At 45.1% G+C, this 18,189-nt stretch overlaps 1 protein-coding gene across 2 annotated transcripts in view; it reads left to right on the top strand.

Annotated features, from left to right (window-relative positions):
• Positions 1 to 15,466, top strand: part of LOC144145411 (uncharacterized) — a 31,528-nt gene extending 16,062 nt beyond the window's left edge. The window contains exons 4-5 of one of the 2 annotated variants that reach the window (XM_077677014.1): positions 3,480 to 3,560; positions 13,532 to 15,466. In XM_077677014.1, the coding sequence (XP_077533140.1) occupies positions 3,480 to 3,560; positions 13,532 to 13,668 (218 nt within the window). In that variant the 3' untranslated portion in view covers positions 13,669 to 15,466. The remainder of the gene's footprint in view (positions 1 to 3,479; positions 3,561 to 13,531) is intronic. The other variant, XM_077677015.1, reaches the window with a different exon arrangement.
• The last annotated feature ends 2,723 nt before the right edge of the window (positions 15,467 to 18,189 follow it).

Here is an 18,189-nt window from a genome sequence, read left to right on the forward strand (position 1 = left end):
TTGTCAGTCAACAATCCTTGATGCAGCATCGGCCATTCCTTATGCTTCCAAGCGATGGCGTATGTTCTTGTCTTTTCTTGTACTTGAATATTTGCTTATAAGCACTCTGCCGGATGTGTAACCAGTGCCGTCTTTTACTGCAAAGCAATATAGGTGTCCCCCCCGCCCCCCCCCCCCCCCCTCCCCCGGTTTTCATTCCGGTGTCATCGATTTACTCGGTGCCGCTCCGTGGCTCCTCCGCACTCTGCTGACACGCCTTCCACAACTATTTTCCCCCTAGCCTCCACCGATGCCCCTTTAGCAAGTTGCGTAGTCGGCAGCTAACGGCGCTTTGCGGTTATCAGATGATTGCAAAAAATAGACAGAAGCCCGGATGGACGCAAAAAAATGCCCTTACTATTATTACACTCCCTAATATGAAATTTGTGCGCACCGCGAGCTACCGTCTTCTCGGTCACAGCGCATTTTTGCTGCGTCTCAGGAAGTGTTCGCGTAATCAGCAAACGTACGCCGGCGTGCGCTACTCTGCTACTACCTCGCAGTGCACCTCCGCCGTGGTCGGCCAGCATGTCGCAAATCGTGTTTGAACCTCCCGCGCAAATTTCACGTGGTTCGGGTTAGCCCCGCACAAAGGAGCAGCGAGCATGTTTGCACATAGTATTTGAACCTCCCGCTCAAACGTCACGTGGTTTGGATTAGCGGAGAATAGAACAGTGTCTGGGGAAACTGTCAGGGTGAGGGCGCTTCTTAGTGGCGACACATGAAACATGTTTGAGGGAAAGGCAGTCAAAGAGGCGACGCCATTGCAGCACGTGTCGTACTCCACTTAACCCTTCGCTAGACGGTCTTCTCTGTTTTCTTTGTTTCGTCGCAGCTGCGTTCACCCACTCGGTTAGCGGACATAAACAGACGCCGCTCCCGCGAAGCCCACGTAACGGCTGCCAAAGGGCTTCCCCCCTAAAACTACCAAGAACCGGCGTCGCCGTTTCCACTCCAATTCACTTCGCCAATTAGCTGCGAATACATCCCGGTAGAAGAGAAACTTCCCCAGTTGGAACGCCGGCTTATGCCCATATTTATTTTTCGCCTTGGAAGGCCTTCCGAGCGACATTTTCGCCGGTGTCTTTCTAGCTTAAGTATGCGCCATCACCGGTTGCCGGTTTATGCGTGCGCGGTTAGCGGGTAGAAAACTAGCACTCACAGTGCTGGCATGAGGACTAGCACTCACAGCTAGTCCTGATGCCGCTACCGATAAAATTCCCCATGTGCTGGTATTTGATGTCGAGATTTCAAAGCTCAATTCGGTTAGTCGGCTGTCCTCAATCGAATGGTTCGTGTGTGGGTTGATGTGGTACACAAACATCTTACACACACAGTAATGTGCATACGAGGGGGAAGGGAAACCGACAGACACATGTTTGTACGCGAGAATAGAGCTCAAGGGCATCCAGGTTTTAAATTGCAAAAGAACGAATGCATGCTGTTATTTTAGAGGCAGTAGAGCAAGAATTGAAGTGTTGGCCCGAACACAGACGCGAATGGGTGCAAACACAACTGAACGCTTCTGGCACCACCGTTACCGCCTCAAGTTCAGCACGCGGAGTGGCGGTGCATCCGTCCCGAATGAACAGAAAATTGACCGCTTGGAACGTCGGCGTGAGCCAACATCACTTCTTCAGAGGGCTTTCATGGAATATTTTCGACGGCGTCTGTCACTTCTAAGAACGCGCACAGAACCGGTTGCCTGTGTATGCGTCCGCAGTTTTGTAGTAGAGAATAGTGGGAGGTAGGAGCAGGGCGTGCACCCGCAGCTATAGGTTTCAAGCCCATACTGATAGATGGAATTTCCGTTGTTCTGGTGAGAGATTTAAACATGAACGGTAAACGACCCAATGGGACCTGTCCGGAGTCCTTAGTAGTAGTGTGGATAGCGTTTGTGTGTTGGGCTATGTTCAGATTACCGACTCCAAAACTGTATCGTGGTTTATGGATGAAAAAAATTCCATGCGACGCAGTTCAGGTGTCTGAGACGTGAACTGACATCATTCTTAAGAGTTATTACGACAGCTGCGGCAACAGTCTGAACCCGGCATAGACAAACAGTAAGATGCTTACGACGCGAGAGAGACACAGGCAGTTCCATGTTTATCTGCAAGACCAAAGCTTGGATCCATCTGAGGTTCATTCAGCCAATTGGCTAGGAAATATGCTCCATCGCAAATTCGATAAACGTGTTTGCGATAAACAGTCCACTCCATGGACTGCGTCCAGCTTTGCAATGGTCCTTCTTCACAGAGTGGGAAGGTACTAATTTTCTTTTATATTTTCAAGCATCTCTTGTTGATTTGTTGTTTATTCAAGTCAAATTTCTTCCTTGATTGCTACCGACGGCACTTCTCGACGCATGGCGATTGCTTGAAACGGATAAATATTCAATTTTCGCAGCGTGAGCTTCTAACGAATAAGGTTTTTACACACCTAACTCACGTTCGCAGATATGGAGCAAACAAGCTCTCGCACAAAAGAAATATCAAGCTGTCGTATCGTGTACATCCTCAGTAGCGTTGTAATATACGTTCCGCCCTACCATTTATCAGTCGCCTCTGACCGACCTTCTTAAAGACAATAGTCTTTCTTGGGCTCCTGCAACACGGTCTGTCTGTCTGTCTGTCTGTCTGTCTGTCTGTCTGTCTGTCTGTCTGTCTGTCTGTCTGTGTGTCTGTGTGTCTGTGTGTCTGTGTGTCTGTCTGTCTGTCTGTCTGTACCTCTATTCAGACGTCTTGCCAAAAGGTAAAGAGATTTTTGAACTTGAAGGTTGAAGAGCCAAGACCTTAACGAAGCACCAAAACACACGTCGCACTTGTCACGATTGTTTAGCAAAGCGAGAACATTCAACATATTTGAGGCAGAGCATCAATGCACAATTGCTAATCGCAGTGTCGGTTTATTTTAAAATTCATTCATGCGCCATGTTTTGGAGAAATAAATTAATACTCATTGAAAATAACAAATGCTATAAAAAAATTCAAAAATTGCTCGCGCGAGTTCGAGCAATGAGTCTGTACGTGCTCTGCACACTTTCTGTAAACATTTACGCCTGAAAAAAGAATCGTTGGATTTCCAGTTCCTGTTTGCCGTAATATGTACAGTAATAATAAATGTTTATTTGAAACCCCTGCTACTTCAATAAGGGTCGTCGTCAATTACAGTATTTAAGGTTATCGTGGTAAACTTTGCATTTAACTGGTTGTCAACAAAGTTGGACCACCAACTTTTTTCTAATACGCAAAACGCGCTTCCGGCGCACAGTACATATTACGTCGTCAGTCAATAACAAGTGGCCGGGTACTGCAACACCTGCTTCTGTGCAGATTTCTTGGTGTTTTAAAGGTTTTTAGAGGTCGGGTATAGCTGTTTGGCCAAAAATAGTCACTGCCTCCCTTAAGCAATAAAACTAGTGTTTCTTAACATTTGCGCAGACGGCGTCCCTCAGGTGGAGTACGTTCGCTACACCGACTACAAGGACTGCCTTATATCGGAAGCATCATATTTTGGAGAACGTGAATAATGAGAACGAACCTCCAAGTCTTGATGTTCTGTTCTCTGAAATTTGATATTTGGCCAAAGAGCGCAGAATTGGCCATAGCACCGACTAATAAAAATCGAGAGAAAATGATTTTTAATGAAACAAGTCGTACAAATTTGCGCCATTGAAGGGCAAAAAATATTCCGTTCCACAGCAAACATAAGTGCAGCTGGCTTTATAGCACCAGTCATTTGAATAACCTGTTATTTCCAGTGTCCCGAACATAATCTAAATCCTCGATGTTATTCCCACCCGTGGTTGAGCCGATTTTAATTCAATAGCGTCAAAAATTACCCAAGGCCGGCCTTCACCGGGTGCACTTCCCTTTTAAGAACAGAAATGTTAGTTAACGTTTATAAGTGTAAAATGAAAAGACAAATTTTATGGGAGAGACATGAATAAGAAAGTGACTGCTTGCCTGTAGTTGAAAACTGTCTCATCATCGTAACGACAGCATATCTCTCACACGGCTGCGAAGTCGCAAAAAAGAGGGGATCTCGCGATTACTGAGGTGCCCACTCGTTATATCAACTTGCATCACGATACGCCAGATTGGCATTATTTCCAATATTTTGGTGATTTTTCCCAGTTCGCTGTTCTTAAAATAGACACCTCTTGGTAGAATATTGCAAGTGCTGCTGATGATGATGATGTCCTCAAAGATTTTAGCACGTACCCACAAGGGGGTATTAGCCAGGGCTAAATCGGATGTTAAAATGAGCGGGGACCTCAAAATAATAAATTATTTCCGGAAAGAGGGCGTAAAAAGTAAACATAGTTATGAGTAAAACCCGAACTACTTATTATTTAACACCCTTCAGCGATTTAAACGACCTGAAGCACAAAGAAAATTTTGAATGCAATTAATATATAACCCGTTTTGCAAACCCCAAATTTGATACGCCAATAGATAATATAAGTGGAATAGAAAAAGGCAACCACCAAACACTCAATCGGGTCCTTCAAAATCAGTTGTCTAGCTGTTGAGAAACGGCGGCAGTCGAGAAAAAAATGTTCGATTGTTTCAGGGACCTGGCACGTACACATATTTCCGTAGGGGAAAGTCCTGATCCTAACAGATAGAAATTAAGCCTTGGAATCCTGCAGCACAGCTCGGTGAAGGTCACTTCGCATTGCCGAGAACCACAAAAATCAATATTCCACACACAGACTTTAGGTGTTGATACTATTGAAATCATAAAATTTAGTCTGAAGGCGTAACGCATAATGCTAATATCGTCTTAATTTTGAAGATACAAAAAGAGGCAGATTAGGTATTCCGCATTGAGCGGGAGCGGTGACAGCGAGATAAGCTAAACGATCGGCTAGCTCGTTGCTATACTGAGACAATATTTTTTCATATTCTCTTCTTTCTTTTTAAACAAAGAACCTATAATATATTTGTTATAAGTGTTGTTTTATTTCGCGTGCATTATTGAACAGTTTTTTCGGCTCCTATTTTTTATTTATTTATTTATTCAAGATACCTTACAGGCCCATGAGGTGGGGCATAGAGTAAGGGGGAGCACATAAAATCAACAGAGTTAGTTTACAAATTATATAACACCGGTGGGCAAGATTAACAACCAATATGAAGTCAACTGTATCAAGCAAATGCACACGCATACACACACACACTCACAAAATCGACTCTGCGCGCGAGCCTTGAAACTTGAAGTCGCGTTAACAGAAATTTTGTTGATTTCCGCACATTTAGTGAAAAGGTATTCAAAAACACACAGTATTTAGTCAAACAGCATTTAGTGAAAAATGAACAGGATGATACAGGACACGATAAGTCCATCAATGCTCTTTGGAATATCGGACACTTGCCGAAGGCGAGAAAAAGTAACTAGTAAAAAATACAAACAGTTTAACTGTCTGCGAAAAGTTCAGACGCAAAATAGTCAGACACAAGGCGCCTAAAGGTTACACGGCATGACACAGATGCGATATGATCGGGAAGATCGTTCCAAAGGCGTATAGCACTTGGGAGGGCAGATGAGTTGAAAGCATGTGTGGCACCGTAAATGCGTGAAAAACTGTAGTGGTTGAACAGTCGACGTGACGTGATAGATGGTCGTTGAAGATTAAACGGTGGCGTTGTCGACGCATAAATGTACTTATGAAAAAGGCATTTGATTGCGATATAGCGACGTGTTTGCAATGGCTGGAGAAAGCATTGGCGTTTAATTTGTGTGATGCTAGAATGCCGGTTATAATTTCGAGTTATGAAGCGAGCAGCTCGATTTTGGATGGATTGAGTCATGTCAATTAAATATTTTTTAAGTGGTGACCAAATGGACGAAGCGAATTCCAGTTGTGGGAGAACGAAGGTTTGATATGCTAGTTGGCGAACATTTCATGGGGCATGCCGTAAATTGCGTCGTAAGTAGCCAAGTGATCGAGATGCTTTTGCACAAATGGTTGAAATGTGGTCAGACCAAGACAAATCGGTAGTTAGAATGACACATAGATATTTGTATGTCGACGTTCGCGTTAGGGAGCTACCATTTAATATGTAGGGGAAGTCGGAGTAATGTTTACGACTAAACATCATTACTTTACATTTGTTTAAGTTTAGTGTCGTTACCCTTGTTTCACACCAGCTGGACAGGAGATTAAGATCGTTTTGAAGGGCAGAATGGTCATCACTGGAGGTTATTTCGCGATAGATAATGCAGTCATCAGCAAGCAGCCGCACACTACATGTGAAATCTTTTCCCAAGTCATTGATGAATATTAGAAAAAGTAAAGACCCTAGGACGCTGCCTTGCGGCGCACCAGAAGTCACGTCAGAAAACGGAGAAGAAAAGATGTTGACAAATGTAAACTGTTGTCCAAGGGTGATGAAGTTGCGAAGCCATGATAAAGTGCGAATGTAGGGGAAGAGCTGATAGCTTTGATATTAGACGTGAATGGGCGACCCGATCAAATGCTTTCGAGAAGTCGAGAAACACGCAGTCAGTTTGTAAGCAATTGTTCATGTTAGAATGCAGATCAATGGTGAACTCGAACAACTGCGTGTCGCACGACAACCCTTTCCTGAAGCCATGTTGGGTAGTAAAGAAAAACTTGCTATGTTCCAGATGGCTGAACACGTGGGATGCAATGATATGTTCGAGCATTTTGCAACAAATGCAAGTTAAAGAAATGGGGAGATAGTTGTTGGGGGAGCCAGTGTCGCCAGATTTGTGAATGAGGACATCTACTGGGGGACATTATGAGGACATCTTTTGGTTTTTGCAGTCCAGCTTTTGATTGATTGATTGAAAACATTTATTAAGACCGGAAAACTACATGTCCGAGCGTAGTAAAGGAAGAAAGGAGGGAAATGAAACCCAATCACTCAAACACTTGTCCACATTGATGTCGCAATGAAATCTAATAGTTGAGGGTGTCGTAGGCCGGGGACTTAATCATGGCTATTGCTCAATAGTCCAAGCACGACAGTCGTCGATGTGCTCTTATACCAGTCGTGCTAGGCCACTCTTTGCAGAATACGTCGCTATTTTTTGAGTAAAGGAGTGTCCAGTAGAGTTTGGTCTGGTTGAGGGATCGGGGCAGTGAAGGTACAGTGGCGATTGAAGGATGTATATGCCCAGACCAAGTGGCGGAGGTCGGGGTGGAGGCTTGACTGACAATGAGGACATCGGGGAGGAAGGTGGGGCGTGCACCATCTATGAAGTCTTTCCGGTGTGAAGGCAGTGTTGGTTATAAACTTGTTGATGAAGATCGGGACACTACATTGTAAGGGCGGAAGTTTACCTAGGTAGCCTGTAGGAGTAAGGGTTTTAGTCTTAGGCGTCTATCAATTTTGTAGTAATAAATCCGCAACGACGGAGGTGGGGTAAAGAACGAGACGGTTCCTCGGCAGATACCAGCGGAGTTTGAGTTGAGGTACACTCGTGTGGGGCCGCCTGAGCCACCTTGGTACCAGTCGAATTCCGCTCGTGGTCAGGTTCCCAGTAAAAGCGGACAGTCATGAGGTTCCGTTGAAGAAGTTGCCCTTGATAGAGAATTTCACGCACAATGGGGTCAGTGGTGGTATGGGAGCGAAGTGCCTGTATGACCTCGTAAGCATAGTTGATGAGTCGAAGCGAAGGTGGGAGAGCCGTAGTAGATTCATACATGAGGGATGATACAGCGGCGTTCTAAGTGTGCAGTTCTGCTTGAAAACTTGCTGAGGTGGGGTCCATCATGGTGCAATATCCCGACTGAGCAGGAAGTTCGGGGCACGTCTATGCAGGGCCAACACATTGAGGGGTAACGCTGGCATCAGTGTATATTTCAACTGCACCGTCCTGCTGCGCCGACTCCATCTGCAGAATGCGTTCTCTACGCAACTGAGGGTTTCTGCGTCAGATGCAGTGCGAGTGCGGCGCTTTGGCGCAGTCCGGTCGTGTCCAAGGTGCGATTGGCACTGGAAATGTGCATGCTGTGGGTATTTTGCTTTCGTCCCTTGCAATCAGTGACAGCCCTTGGTAGGTAAGCGGCCGCTTGAAGGAGGCCTGTGCTTTGGGCTCTTCGATGATTGCTGAGACAGGTGCAATAAAAACCGATTGCTCCAAACTGTGCCGAGGCAGTCCGCTGATCACGTGGAGAGTGGCCCTATGTAGTACCTGTATGGTGTTTGCAGGGGTTTTATTGACGTCGTAAGCCAGTGGTCCGTATGTAAGAGTGCTCACTGTGACGGTCCTGGCTAACGCCTGTGTGGCGGCTTGAGTTGCTCCTCCATATTTGTTAGAGAGACGCCGAATGTTTTGAAGGACACCTTTCCACTTTTTCTTCGGGTGTTGCAGCCACGTGTTAGCGCTGTTTTTCGTTACAATGGGCAGTCCTAGCAACATTATAGGGTCTATTGAGGCGAATATTGTCTGGTTCGAAATTGTCACCGGAACGGTGGGGATCGACCGAGGCAGTTTGCAGCCGTACACTTCCAAGAGCTCTGTCTTCTCTGGAGCAAGTGTAAGCCCCAACTCGGAAAATGATGACTCTTTACTGTGGGCAGCCGCTTGAAATTCGATTATTTGATCTTCCAGAAAAGAAAAGTCAGCTGCCTCTGTACATATAGTAATCTCGTTTGCACGAATGGTGAAGCGGGCCGCGCTTTCAATGTCGAGCTCGCGTGCTACCCAGGACATTGCCAAGTTGAACAATAGAGGTCCCAGGATGGAGCCTCGAGGGACTCCTCTATCCACGTAGTAAGATGATCCTGTCCCGGGTGAGACACCTGAAGTCGTATGGGGCGGCTTTGCAAGAAATTGGGGATCCAGGTTTGGGCTCGGATGCTAGGATAGGCTTGAGCTAGCTCCTCAAGTATCACCACCTGGCTAACATTGTCAAATGCCTTCCGAAGATCGATGGCCATGAAGAGATCTGGATCTGCTTTGTTGTAATGGGCCCGGTTCATGGCCCCTCCGTAATAGCCACAGGCTGTCGAGCGTCGCTAAGTTGGATCGAAAACCAGTCTGGGCTGGATGAAAGTAGGGTCTTACGTATTCAAGGTAGTGGATGACGCGTATATTGATGAGCCTCTCGATTAGTTTGCACAATACCGGTGTAATGAGATGGGGTGCAGATTTACGAGGTTATCGGCCAGCGTCTAAAACACATGCAAGGCCCGTCATCTCTTATTTATTTTAACATTGTTTAATTCTATTTTAAAGAAAATATTGTCCACAAAATATCTACAGGCCAGAATATTTGCACTATGCAACAAAAAATATGAATAGACGTGCAAAAATGCATGTTAATAAAGCGGGCCAAAAAGCGGTAGGGGCTCCTGACCAACACTAGTTTAATCACATTTCACCTGTCTCAAACAGCTTATAATAACCTCTCCACCCCTGGTGAAGCTCTTTACGTCATTGAGGTTCAGAAATCACCGCAATCGCTTGAGACTAGAAGTTGCAGCACCATAGTGGTCGCCATTTCGCCTGATGATAGCACGGAGAAATCGCACGGATAGCTTGTGGGCGAAAGCAATCACCAGGATGGCGAAAATATCTCAAAATTTACACGTACGAGCACGCGTTTGCTCGTTCGCTTGGAACAATTATAAATTACTTATTACGGCAAGGAACAAAGCATCGTAGTCCTACTTGAATGTGGAAGGCTTTTCATTACAAGCAGTTTTAAATATAAAGGAACTGCCTGTCTGCGCTCTGCAACAAACATATTAGCACAATACGACGATTCCGCGGTACCCATTGTTTATCGCGAGTGAATAGTTTGAGCATACTCATCCTAGCAGCCATATTAGAAGACTGCTGTGAAGATTTGTGTATACCAGCATTGGGGATTTATTGTAACCTTCAGCTTTCCTGTAGGCACATAATGTGTCGGCGCTGTAATGCGACTTATAGTAGTGTCAAAAGGAGTCTCAAAAGCTCTCAAAATCACGTAAGAGAGTCATCTAAACGTATTTACAGTATCTGGAAATTCAAGAGAAAGGAGTGCCACAGAACAGCGGCTGCTGAACGAGCTCTTTTCTTGATTCCATCTGGCAGGCGCCACTACCACCTCGTCGTGAATTTCACTTCTCCTAACTTCAGCTTATCAGAACATCTGAACGCCGTGTTCGTAGTATCTCAATTCTTCATAAAAACTTGTTAAACCATTATTTGGGTCTGCCGGAAGTGGGGCCATCTCATCAGTTCTTCATAAATTGCCCATAGAGAACACCTACATTACCACACGTGTATTAGTAATACTAAAAATCCAGTCTTTTATGTTTGCGTGCAAAACATAATTTTTTCGTTGCTGTCAAACACTCTTGTATTATAGAAACGGCGCGAAAAAAGAAGGCAAAGGAGAACAACAAGTACGCAAGACGACACGTTCCCAGCGACAAGAAACCTAATTGAGGAACACAAATATATAGTGTGAAAGGCCCCGATAACACAATCGGATTCCCACAGGCACAATATAAATGCCAATGTACAAAAAGTATCAATCAATAAAAATCCAGACTATCAGTTGCACAGTTCACTATTTTAGCGCGGGTCGCCCCGTAACGCCAAATCCGGATCCTGTAGACTGAGAAACTCCTATTTTGCCTTATTCAGTACACACATTTCCCCAGATTGTCACTCCTGTGTTAGGTTTATGCCTTTCTTTCTGATCTTGTTCACCCACAACCGTCACGCCACTCGAGGAACCCCCTTTGGCGCGGCTATCCAATTCACGTGCCTTGCTGAGATTGTCCTTCATTTTGTTTATTCGCGGAAGAATGTCTTATACCCGAGTCAATTTATTGGCCCTGGGTGTTCCTATTGCATTTTTAGAGTTACGTTTCTTTCTTCCTTCTCATGACGCTTTCAGCTGCCTAACAGAGGCTTAGAAGTCCACATTGCTAACCCGATTTTCCTACCAAAAAGAGCCCGGAAAGTGCGCTTTGTTTTTTAAGTTTTTAATAGCAAAGGCAAACTATATTGTTTGTCAGAGCTTCCGGGTTTCACCTTGCCCGGGTAGGAACGCGGCGAATCGCTTGTGCCAAGTTATGCTTTCATTGTTTCTTTCATCTCTTCCCATCTTCAATTACTAGTATTATTAGCTGTTTATGGTACTACTCTCAATTATTTGATATTTAAGGCCAACAACTACCTTTCTCAATGAAGAATAAGGATTGAGAAAACAAGAAAACGGTAAATTAGGCACATTTCAGAAAGAAACGTTGCACAGACGTTGTTACACCTCAAATTCGAACGATTACAATGCACGGAAGTTGAGGTAAACGAGGTCACCACTTTTTTCCTTGCCAGCAAGCGATAACAGTAAAACAATGTCACCGGGAAGTTACTGAATATGCAGTACGTAAAGTATTTCTTGGATGAAAGGGTTGGCAATGTCTGTCATAATACTCATCACGAAGAGGTGCGGGAAGGACATACTTTATCTTCCTTTTAGAACACAGCACTTTGGCCCCCGGTACACGGGTTTAACCGCTGCGGAGGCATCTCCGTAACCTAGCGAGCGAAGAGCCAGCCCAGAAGACGGAAAGCGGGGGAATGGACACCTGGCAAAGTGTGAGGGGTAGGCTGGCGCACGCTGCTAAAGCGACATCTCCCAGAGCATCGCCACAGAGTGTTTTACTAGCTCCCTCTCACACTTTCGCAATGGGCTGCCGCCTCCCCTGTTTATGGCTCATTCGAACCACGTCAGATTGGTGCGGGAGGTTCAAACACAATTTTTAACAGCGTGCTGCTCGGCAGTGAAGCGCTTCGAAAAAACGGCAAAGAAGCGCGTACCGCCGCGCGGTAGCTGCTCACGCGATCCCTTCATGAGACGCACCAGGTGTGTGCCCTCACAGAAGAGACTGCAGTTCGCCGTCAGCACAACTTCCGGATTATAGAGTATCGCAATCATCATGCGATTCTTTTTCTATTTTTTAGTCTACACCATATCAACCAGCTTGGGATAGCCGCTTGGTGAAGCAATGCTTTTGAAATAATTTATTTTGTGCCTTTTGCTTGAAGAAATTAACTTTCCAGGACCAAAAGCACCCATTAAAGAAAATGCGCTGTTCGAAGGCATGAAAAATGTCAATCGTTCCGCAATAAATATGAAAGGCGGTGGATAACAAAACTGATACGACGCTATCAGGCATTGTACCAGTCAGTGCTCAAACAATGAAGAACGGCCATGTTTTTAATTCTTTTGTTTGAGCTGAAGTATCCAATAGGAAAAAGTCACCTTGTTTAAACCCACACAACTAAAACAAGAGCCGCAAACACTGCTTTAGTTAGTCATCAGTCTGTGTAGTTTCCTTTCCCTAGGAAGTATTCCTTATTTGGTCCTTAATACTTTGCAACTAAGGAACGCTATAGTTTTGCCACCTTTCCTTCATTTGTCCTTACTTGGCTGTTTTACCCACTGAATCTGTAATAGTACTTGCTATAAGGTTAAGGCTAATGAATAAACAGACACTTATGAGTAACCATAACTAGGCAAATAGCACTTTTTCTTTAAAAGCTTTTCTAGAAAATCTGCTTCCAGGAAACCTCTGTTCGAATGTTCCCGTGGGATATCAAGTTTGCTGCTTATTTTCTGGAAATCAAGTACCACTCTACAAGTTATTTCTATCGGCACTTTAGCTGAAGTAATTCAGTATGACTTCGCGCTCCTTGGGAGGAAATCTCCATACTTGCCTGTGTGGTAATTAAAAAAAAAACGCAAGGAGGTGCCAGTGAGACTCATATACAGGTACCCAAGAAATATTGAAAAAAAGGCAGTTTCTTGACCAACGTTTTGCGTCGTTTTACTGTTAAAACTGGAGTATATGCTCCTCGAATGTAGGTTATCACGTATCGCATTTATGTGCGTCTTGACCGCTTTGTTACAGATGTCGTTTTTGATAGTTTATTTGCCACGATAGCGTGCTGCACCACCTTCCCAGTGGAGTGCTTCAAAAATGCCACTTTCAAACTTCACAAACAGTTACGACAAGGGTATAGACTGTCGTATATTTGTTTCTAGTTGCTCGGCGCTGGCAGCAGATGAAAGGATTATACAGCGGGTACATTTTTAGGAAAGAGGTGGTATTTCGTGTTGTGTGCCTGTCGTAGGGTGTAGGTAACCATGCACCTATCACTAGACGTATGTCTCCTTGTGTCCAAGAACAATGGGAATTTGTCATGATTTGATAGGGAATTACTGTAGTCAGCATCAAACATTTTGCACTATTGCGGGAGAAATAATTTTAAATGAACCTGGCAGTTATCGCTAACTAGCTCTGATGGTAAATTTTAAAAGGAGGCCGACGTAAATACTGATGTCGTCATTCCACAAGGTGCAGCACATGCGTTTCTTTTGCAAACAAAAAAGAGGCCGAAATGTGGGTTAGTTTGAATCCACGCGAGTGCGCCACATAGCGTTTGATCACAGTGACAGCTATGCCTGCTCGTCAAGAAAGTTATATCACGTGAATTACGCTATACGCAGAGTGCACCCTGTGGGTGTCGATGGAGGTCCAAGACTTGGTGCCGGAACACTGCCTTGAGCAGTTCGGAGACATTTGCGGGTTCGCTGTGCCACTGCATGCCGCCGACCTCTGCGAAGACGACTTCACGGTCATCTAAACTCTTTCCCACAACATGAATTGCTGGCTTCCGAAAAGAATCAGGCGTTGTGACTAATAGTGTTCCGTATTAACCCGCGTGTTATTTCATTTCAGCGTCATTGGCAAATTCGAATACAACTGTGTAACCTTAGGATGTACTAATGAAAACAGTATATGAGACAGCATGTGTTTGACGAGTCCTAATATGTGCCCATAACGCAGTGAAATTATTGATTCGGAGTTCCCTACAGATAACAATTCCACTGCGCTTCTTCTATTTCTTTGCATATACTCTCTCTATATTCTGAAGTACGGACAGGACACGCACTTGCTAATTAAATAAAAGTAGCAGATAATGGCCGCAGTCAGTTTTTTTGTGTTTTGTTAACTGTGTGGAGAATGCACTTTACCACTGATATTTTGAATTATACCTGCATTTGACAGCTTCTCGCAGTCATGGTAACCGTACGGGGCTGCGCATCTGATACCGAGCCACCGAACTAATCTGTCACCTTCCCTGGGAAGGAAAGTTGAGGTGAATGGCAGAACCTTTTCAGTGTCGCATGACACCACGGCGTTGCTGTTGCTGATGGCTTTACAGCCTTTTCACAACACACGGAGTTTGTAATTTCCGGAATTCGGGTTTTAAATTCAGTGAACAGCTGAAAATGCCTCCTATGCGTGACGACATTGCCAACACCTAGTCTTCATACTTACGGTGTGTCCTGCTGATAAGTTTTAAATTGAAGAGCACAAACCTCAAACGGTAGCTGTCACCAGCTTCGTCGAGATGCACCTGATGGGGTTCCCATCATTTCAAGAGCAGAAATTTTCGGCCCTTGCTAAATCCATATCTAGACAGAGGAGACATTTAGAAACGCGTTCTGTGAGCACCGAAAGCGCTGACTTCGAGATGCCACATTTAAGGAGTGACTTGCCACAGAAAAATGTTTTAACCTTGCAGGTAGTCCTGCCTACAGAGGGGGTTCAGCAACAGCCTCGTAAAAACACAACAGCACAGAACATTGCGAAAGGAATAAGGAGCATTACTGAAGCAGTGGAAACGAAATATAGAGGGTACAGAAGATACAATCACCAAAGCACATCACCAAAGGACTTCAACGTCGAGAGGCTTATGGCAGGACAGGACGGACGGCTGACTGCTTGTTGCCGTGCGGGTTGCTTAAAGGTGGCTGGCGGTGGCTTGTCTCCCCTGGATGGCGGAAATCGCCGCCTGTGATTCCCCCCGTTAACAAGCCCAGCTGCGCTTATCTAGCGTGCACAAAACGCGCCATGGCCCCCTCCATCGCGCAGTTTTTCGGCCGTGCGTTCACACATCACAGGAGAGGAGGCGCGCGGTAATTCAAATGCAGGAACGCGACAGCTCAGAGGCGAGAATACCTACAACCTGAATGAGATAAACCTAAAAATGCTGCTACCTACACAGTGGCTAAAACTGGGCTGATGAGTTATCTGTATTTTTACTAAGCTCAGAGGTTCTGGACATTGCTTTTTGGATATCCGCAGTGTAGAGATAAGTAGACTGTTCAAAACGTATTTAGTAAGTGGCAGCATTTTTGAGACTGAGCCCCATGCTTATTCCTTTGATGAAGAGTGGGACACAGGCGTCCCACGTTCTATTTCACCTTCCAGCCCCTGTTGCTCCATGACAAATCTCGCACCACTGTGTACTGCATCACTTACGTCACCTAGCCACTATACCAGAACATTCCACATGTATTCTCGTAATGTTGACAATCAGAATCCTTTGGTTTTTTGTGTCTATATCTTGATTTTTTGCGTTTTTATGGGCTACTTCTCAGCAAAAATAAACTACTGGTTTATGTCTTCATTGATATCGTCTTCTTTGAGCGAGAGTATCTACTCACTATATTTTGGGATTTCGAACGTGTACAGATATAGGATACGATTTTTACGAAAAGCTGTGCAATTCACTTCGCGACAGAGCGGGGGCTGTTCATGCCACACCGATGTTATTTTTGTGGAAAGGTAACAAGGGACATATCACAACTGGAGAAGCATCTTCACTGCAAGAACTTCAAAGGGATAAGTCTACAGTTATCGCCACCATATCCCTGTGAGACAGACAAGACAGTTATCCCTGCTCCCATATCAGACCTCCTCCTCGTAGTGGCGCCGCTAGTGCTGAACCACCAAAAAAAGAATTCCACGCTAACTGGACATGGAATGTCGGCAACGACCCCCGGTGTGGGAGTTTATTCGCAACATTTCACCAGAAGTATTTGCGCCAACTAGGAAGCGGGACAGATGGATTCAAGTTGAACGAAGTGACCCAACTGGACAGTGGGACATACGAGTCCCACTTTTCCTGAGCAATAAATTAGTTCGTATCTTTTGGATTGGTCTTAGTATAACGATTAAGTGAGGGATAACTAACAAAGAATGCTTTCAGCACGATTCCTTTCGTTTCCTTGTTGTGTCATGATCATCATCAGCATTTATTTTCTGCGTGCCCACCAACCGGCCATGGCCTCAAGCGGTGGTGCACAGGAGTAACCCAAAATTTATAGGAAACACAAACAATTTAACTATGCAGCCTGAAACGAGGGAAAATGAATGGAATGAGAAAGACAGAGAAACTCAATCAGTACACTTGAGTCAAACCAAGCTTAAACAAATTCAAATTGTTAAAAAGTATCATGATGACTTGCCTGTAAATCTTACAGTCTAAACAATCTTTTCATGGGAGAAAAAGTAGAGCTGATATGAAATAAAAGAAAGTCACGAAAAGGCTTGCCCGGTACATTCTTCTCAATTGATGAAGTAGGGTGTTCAAAATCAATGATGCTGTGTAAGGACTTAAACAAAAAATTAGTGCCTTTCCAGTCTGTGAAGCAGGACCTGCAAAGCTGGACGCAGTCCACGGAGTGGACTGTTTATCGCAAACACGTTTATCGAATTTGCCATTGAGAATATTTCCTAGCCAATCAGCTGAAGGAACCTCAGAATGATCTAAGCTTTGTTCTTGCAGATAAACATGCAACTGCCTGTGTCTATCTCGCGTCGTAAGCATCTTACTGTTTGTCTCTGCCGAATTCAGACTATTGCCATAACTCCCGTAATAACTTTAAAGAATGAGGTCATTTTACGTCTCAGACAAGTGAACTGCGTGACATGGACTTTTTTTAGTTGGTAAACCACGATACAGTTTTGGAGTCGGTAATCTGAACATATCCCAACACACAAACGCTATCCGCACTACTACTAAGGACTCCGGACAGGTCCCAATGGGTCGTTTAACGTTCATGTTTAAATCTCTCACCAGCACACGGACATGCCATCCACCTGTACGCTCATGAAACCTATAGCTACGCGTGCACGCCTCCGCTCCTCCCTCCCACTATTCTTCACTACAACCTGCACACACATAAACAGGCAAACGGTCCTGGACGCGTTCTGAGAAGTGACAGAAGCTGTTGAAAATATTCCATGAAAGCCCTCTGAAGAAGGGTTATTGGCTCACGCTGGCGTTCCAAACGGTAAATTTGCTGTTCACCCGGAACGAATTCGCCGCAATTCCACGTGCTGATCTTGAGGCGGTAACGGTGGTGACAGAAGCGTTTAGTTGTTTTTGCACCCATTCGCGTGTTTTTTTCGGGCAAACGCTTCGATTCTTTCGCTACTTCTTCCCAACGAACAGCATGCATCCGCCCTTTTACGATTTAAAACTTGGAAGCCGTCGAGCTCTTTTCTCGCGTACAAACATGTGGCTGTCCGTTTCCCTTCCACCTCGTATGCACATTACTGTGCGTGTAAGATGTTTGTCCACCACATCAACCCACACACGAACCATTCAATTGAGGACAGCTGACTAAGCGAATTGAGCCATGTAATTTCGTCATCAAATACCAGCACATGTGGCATTTCCTCGGTAGCGGCATGAAGCCTAGCTGTGAATGCACGCCCCATTTTAAGTGCGAATGCACTTCATAAGCGACCCTGAATTCCGTTGACCGCAGTCCGTCCACATAGCAACAGCTGCGGGTGCGCGCGCTCCTCGTCTTCCTTGGCAATGGGGGGAGATGGCACATACCCACGTGGGAGATTGGCCAAGAATCTCCTCGTCTTCCTTGGCAACGGGGGGAGATGGGCGCGCGCTGCCTGGCCGCTGACATGGCACATACCCACGTGGGGAATTGGCCAGGAATCGGGCGTGAGAAGGGCTAATGCACCCGCTTAAAGGAGTACTGGCACGAAATTTCAAAGCTGAGATCCGCTCTAGCAATCAAGTACAACGACAACACAAATAGGTGTCTGTGAATAAATGCATCTTTCTTTCTTTGTAGTTGTGTGTGTGTGTGTGTGATCTCTCTTTCGCGAACATTACCGAACCGCGCAAATTGAACTCGTGCATTCGCACTTTCACATTCTTCCCCTCGGGGAAATGCGGGGAATTTTTTTTCTACATGCAAACCGCGCAAGCATAATCCGGGAACCCGTCATGGCGCATGCTTAGGCGCGAAAAACACCGGTGAAAATGTCGCTCCGAAGGACTTCC

The sequence above is a fragment of the Haemaphysalis longicornis genome, unplaced genomic scaffold (genome assembly GCF_048455015.1).
Source record: "Haemaphysalis longicornis isolate Haplotype H1 unplaced genomic scaffold, Haemaphysalis longicornis Haplotype H1 scaffold_7, whole genome shotgun sequence".
Lineage (NCBI taxonomy): Eukaryota > Metazoa > Arthropoda > Arachnida > Ixodida > Ixodidae > Haemaphysalis > Haemaphysalis longicornis.